The sequence below is a fragment of the Amblyraja radiata genome, chromosome 19 (assembly GCF_010909765.2).
Source record: "Amblyraja radiata isolate CabotCenter1 chromosome 19, sAmbRad1.1.pri, whole genome shotgun sequence".
NCBI classification, from domain to species: Eukaryota; Metazoa; Chordata; class Chondrichthyes; order Rajiformes; family Rajidae; genus Amblyraja; species Amblyraja radiata.
In genome coordinates, this window is record NC_045974.1 from 2,603,164 (window position 1) to 2,609,163 (window position 6,000).

Here is a 6,000-nt window from a genome sequence, read left to right on the forward strand (position 1 = left end):
ACCTTTTGCAAGTTATTGCTGTTTTGAGAGTTGCCTCCATCAATGTACATGAATAGAATTTATTTCAAGAGGGCTTGTGTACAAAAACAGGCTTGTAATGCTGAGGCTCTATAAGGCAATGTTTAAGAAAGAACTGCAGATGCTGGAAAAATCGAAGGTAGACAAAAATGCTGGAGAAACTCAGCGGGTGAGGCAGCATCTATGGAGCGAAGGAATAGGCGACGTTTCGGGTCGAGACCAGTCTGAAGATGGGTCGCCTCGTACCGAAACGTCGCCTGTTCCTTCGCTCCATAGATGCTGCCTCACCCGCTGAGTTTCTCCAGCATTTTGGCTATAAGGCACTGGGCAGGCCACATTTGGAGTATTGCGAGCAATTTTGGGCCTCATATCTGAGGAAGGATGTGCTGGCCCTGGAGAGGGTCCAGAGGAGGTTTACGAGAATGATCCAAGGGAGCAGTGGACCAGACAGGAAGAGCGGACGGAATTACCACTAGACAGCCAAACCAGTAGGTAATTTACGGCTGGGGTGAGTACTTTCCCATTTATAGGAGGTAGAAATATATAAATAAGGGGTGTATCAATACAGTATCCGGGTAGGGGATTCTTAAATAGGACCAGTTAATTACTTATATAAGATGGGCGGCCAGGAGATGTGCCAATACTGTGAGATGTGGGAATTTGTCGACACCATTGATGTAGATGATCCCTACAGCTGCAGTAAGTGTTTGAGGCTAGCGGAACTCGAGCTCCGCATTGATGAGCTGGAGACCCAACTTCATACGCTGCGGTACATCAGGGAGGGGGAGTGTTACCTGGATGTTTTGTGCCAGGGGATGGTCACACCGACTAGTTTAATTAATTCAGTAGTTAGTGAGCAAGGAAAGGAAGGTGTGGCCATAAGCGAGGCAGGTAGGGGGAACCAGGAGGAGATGCGGCAGGAGCCACAGCCCTTGTCCCTGACAAGCATGACCGAGGCTCTTACTCAATGTGAGGACGGGATCAGGGGCTGTGGGAGGGATGAGCAACCTGGCTGCAGCACCGTGGATCAGGGGGCCATTCAAGAGGGGGGAGTTAGAAATGCCGTTGTAATAGGGGATAGTATTATTCGGGGGGTAGATAAGGTTCTCTGCGGCCAGCAGAACATGTCCCGAAGGCTGTGTTGCCTACCCGGTGCTAGGGTTAAGGATATCTCTGCGATGCTGGAGAGAAATTTGCAGAGGGAGGGGGAGGATCCAGTGGTCGTGGTCCATGTGGGGACCAATGACATAGGAAGGACGAGGAAGGAGGATCTGCTAAAGGAGTTTGAGCAGTTAGGGAATAAATTAAAAAGCAGAACCTCGAGGGTACTGATCTCCGGATTGCTACCTGAGCCACGGGCCAAATCGGCGAGGGTACGTAAAATTAAAAAGTTAAATGCGTGGCTCAAAGACTGGTGTGGGAAAAATGGGTTTGGTTTCTTGGGCCACTGGCACCAGTACTGGGACAGGGGGATCTGTTCTGTAAGGACGGACTTCACCTGAACGGTGCTGGGACTGGGGTCCTGGCAAATCATATAACTAGGGCAGTAGAGAGGTCTTTAAACTAAGTAGCGGGGGGGAGGTATCAAGGGGGGTAATAACGGCAGGGGTAGAGGAAATAGAGCAGGGTATCAGTGGGGAAACGGAAAATCAAAATGTGACAGGAGGATTCAGAATGTGTGAAGATAAAGCTCTAGATGTTAAAGGGGCAAAAACAGAAAGGAAGGGTAGTAAAAATCATCTGAAAGTGCTTTATCTAAATGCACGGAGTATTCGAAATAAGATAAATGAATTAACGGTGCAATTAAGTATATATAGTTATGATATCGTGGCCATTACGGAGACATGGCTGCAAGGGGATCAGGACTGGGAGTTAAATATAGAGGGGTACTCGACAATTAGAAAAGATAGACAGGAAAGAAAGGGAGGAGGGGTGGCCCTTTTAATAAGGGAGGGAATAACGGCAATAGAGAGGAAGGATATTGCGTTGAAGGATCAGGATAGTGAAACAGCTTGGGTACAGATAGAGAATAACAAGGGGAAAAAAAACACTAGTGGGTGTAATTTATAGACCTCCAAATAGCTGTGACGCTGTTAGTCAGAACATAAATCTGCAAATAGTTGACGCATGTAAAAAGGGAACTGCTGTAATCATGGGGGACTTCAATTTTCATATTAATTGGGCAAACCAAACTGGGCAGGGTAGACTAGAGGAAGAGTTTATAGAATGTATTAGAGACGGGTTCCTAGAACAGTATGTCACAGAACCGACAAGGGGGGAGGCAATCTTGGATCTGGTCCTGTGTAATGAAGTAGGATTAATTAAAAATGTCATAGTTAGGGACTCGTTGGGAACAAGTGACCACAATATGGTCGAATTCCATATTCAAATAGAAGGGGAGCAGGTTGAAACTCAGGCTAGGGTACTTAGTCTAAATAAGGGGGATTATGAAGGTATGAGGACTGAGCTGATCAAAGTTGACTGGGATAGCAGACTCAAGAATAAGACGGTACATGAGCAGTGGTGTACGTTTAAGGATCTACTGTATAACCTTCAAGAAAAATTTATTCCTATGAAGAAAAAAAGGGGTAAGGGTAAGAACAGTCAGCCATGGCTCAGTAAAACTATAAAGGATAGTATTCGGCTGAAGGCAAGGGCATATAAGGTAGCCAGAGATAGTGGGAGGGTAGAGGATTGGGAAGCATTTAAAGGTCAGCAAAAAATAACTAAGAGATTAATTAAGACGGGGAAAATAGACTATGAAAGGAATTTAGCGAACAACATAAAAACTAATAGTAAGAGTTTTTATAGCTATATAAAAAGAAAAAGGGTGGCTAAGGTGAACGTTGGTCCATTGGAGGGTGAGACTGGAGAGTTGTTGGTGGGGAACATGGAAATGGCAAAGGCATTAAATGAGTATTTTGTATCAGTCTTCACCATAGAAGACACAAAAAATATTCCAACGCTGGATAAACAGGGGGCGGTAGGAATGGAGGAGCTAAATACTATTAAGATCACCAAGGAGGTGGTATTAGGGAAATTAATGAGACTGAAGGAGGATAAATCCCCTGGGCCTGATGGATTACATCCAAGGGTCTTGAGGGAGATAGCGGTGGGGATTGTGGATGCATTGGTGATAATTTTCCAAAACTCCCTGGAGACAGGAACGGTCCCAGTGGATTGGAAAATGGCCAATGTAACACCTATATTTAAAAAAGGAAGTAAACAGAAGGCGGGTAACTATAGACCGGTTAGTCTAACATCGGTGGTGGGTAAAATGTTAGAGACAATTATTAAAGAAACACTAACGGGGCACTTGGATAAACATGACTTCATCGGACAGAACCAGCATGGTTTTGTGAAGGGGAAGTCCTGTTTAACGAATCCGCTCGAATTCTTTGAGGAAGTAACAACCCGGGTGGATAAAGGGGAACCGGTGGATGTGGTATACTTGGACTTCCAAAAGGCTTTTGACAAGGTGCCACATAAGAGACTATTGCTAAAAATAAAAAATTATGGGATTGGGGGTAATATATTAGCATGGGTAGAGGATTGGCTAACAAATAGGAAGCAGAGAGTGGGGATAAATGGTTCATACTCGGGATGGCAACCGGTAACTAGCGGGGTTCCGCAAGGGTCGGTGCTGGGACCCCAGTTGTTCACAATTTATATAAATGATTTGGAGGAGGGAACCAAGTGTAATATATCAAAATTTGCGGACGATACAAAAATGGGAGGAAAAGTAGGGGATGAGGAGGATAGGAAGAGTCTGCAAAAGGATATAGATAAGTTAGGTGAGTGGGCAACAACTTGGCAGATGAAATTTAATACTAATAAATGTGAAGTCATTCACTTTGGGAAAAAAAATGATAGGGCAAGTTATTTTCTAAATGAGGAGGAGCTGCGTTGTAATGCAACGCAAAGGGATCTAGGGGTAGTAGTACATGAATCACTAAAAGTTAGTATGCAGGTGCAGCAAGCAATCAGGAAGGCCAATGGAGTTTTGGCCTTTATTGCTAGGGGGATTGAGTATAAAAACACGGAGGTCTTGCTGCAGCTGTACACAGTATTAGTGAGACCACATTTGGAATACTGTGTACAGTTCTGGGGTCCATACTTAAGAAAGGATGTACTAGCCCTGGAGGCAGTGCAGCGAAGGTTTACAAGATTAATTCCTGCAATGAGGGGATTGACATATGAGGAAAGGTTAAGTAGGCTGGAAATCTACTCTTTGGAGTTTAGAAGAATGAGAGGCGATCTCATTGAAACGTATAAGATCGTGAGGGGCCTTGATCGGGTGGATGCACCGAGGATGTTCCCAATGATCGGGGAAACTAGAACTAGGGGACATAGTTGCAGAATAAGGGGGGGCTCTTTTAAAACTGAGATGAGGAAGAACTTCTTCACCCAGAGGGTGGTTAATTTATGGAATTCACTGCCCCAGGGAGCAGTGGAAGCAGAAACATTAAATATATTTAAATCTAAAATAGATGGTTTTTTAGCTGCCAAGGGGATAAGGGGCTACGGGGAGAGGGCAGGGATATGGACCTAGGTATGGTTAGTATAGTAAGACCTGAGTGATCTCCTGGACAAGTGTCGATCGCCTGGATTGGGGTCGGAGAGGAATTTCCCGGATTTTTTTCCCGAATTGGACCTGGGTTTTTATCCGGTTTTTTGCCTCCCCCAGGAGATCACGCGGTTCTTGGGGTGGAGAGGGGAGATAGAGGTATAAAGGGGAGGGTAGTGTCTTGTGTTCTGTGTCTTGTGTCTACTGTTTGTGGGTAAGTGTGTCTGTTTAGTGTTCAGCCATGAGCGAGTGGCGGTGCGGGCTCGACGGACCTGGTGGTCTACTCTCGCACCTACTTTCTATGATTCTATGATTCTATGATTCTATGAGCGGGTTAACATATGATGACCGTTTGACGGCACTGGGCCTCTACTCTCTGGAGAAGGATGAGGGGGAACTCATTGAAACTTATTAAATAGTGAAAGGCTTGGATAGAGTGGATGTGGAGAGGATGTTTCCACTGGTGGGAGAGTCTAGGACTAGAGGTCACAGCCTCAGTTCCTTTAAAAAGGCTGTGGAAGCGAAGTCAATGGATATTTTCAAGGCAGAGATAGATAGATTCTTGATACAAAATTCTTAAGGGGTTGGACAGGCTAGATGCAGGAAGATTGCTCCCGATGTTGGGGAAGTCCAGGACAAGGGGTCACAGCTTAAGGATAAGGGGGAAATCCTTTAAAACCGAGATGAGAAGAACTTTTTTCACACAGAGAGTGGTGAATCTCTGGAACTCTCTGCCACAGAGGGTAGTCGAGGCCAGTTCATTGGCTATATTTAAGAGGGAGTTAGATGTGGCCCTTGTGGCTAAGGGGATCAGAGGGTATGGAGAGAAGGCAGGTACGGGATACTGAGTTGGATGATCAGCCATGATCATATTGAATGGCGGTGCAGGCTCGAAGGGCCGAATGGCCTCCTCCTGCACCTAATTTCTATGTTTCTATGTTTCTATTACCGGTGGCGAGGGTTATGGGGAGAAAGCAGGAGAATGGGGTACTGATGACCTTATGACCTTACCGCAGGAAGGTTTAAACTGATGCAGTAATGTCAAAGATAGACACAAAATGCTGGAGTAACTCAGAGGAACAGGAGGCATCTCTGAAGAGAGAGAATGGGCGACGTTTCGGGTGGAGACACTTTTTCAGACTGAGGAAGAAGTCTGAAGAAGGGTCTTGACCCGAAACGTCACCCATGCCTTCCATCCGGAGATGCTGCCTGTCCCGCTGAGTGACTCCAGCATTTTGTATCTATCTTTGACATTACTGCAGAGCTGGTGAGTTGCGCTGTTCCACACCGCGCCGGCCACACGTACCGTACTTGTGGGAGGCTGAGTTGGTGTAGGTGTCCTCCGCGCTGTCGGTGTCGATGATGACGGCCAAGTCCATGTCGGCCTCCAGGCTGGTGCTGATCAGCTGCTGGAG

General features: G+C 46.0%; 1 protein-coding gene across 1 annotated transcript in view; it reads right to left on the minus strand.

Annotated features, from left to right (window-relative positions):
- slc13a4 (solute carrier family 13 member 4) overlaps nucleotides 1-6,000 on the minus strand; it is a 46,397-nt gene that overhangs the window by 22,888 nt on the left and 17,509 nt on the right. The window contains exon 4 of the mRNA XM_033037452.1: nucleotides 5,892-6,000. This exon is cut by the window's right edge and continues 97 nt beyond it. Within this exon, the coding sequence (XP_032893343.1) occupies nucleotides 5,892-6,000 (109 nt within the window). The remainder of the gene's footprint in view (nucleotides 1-5,891) is intronic.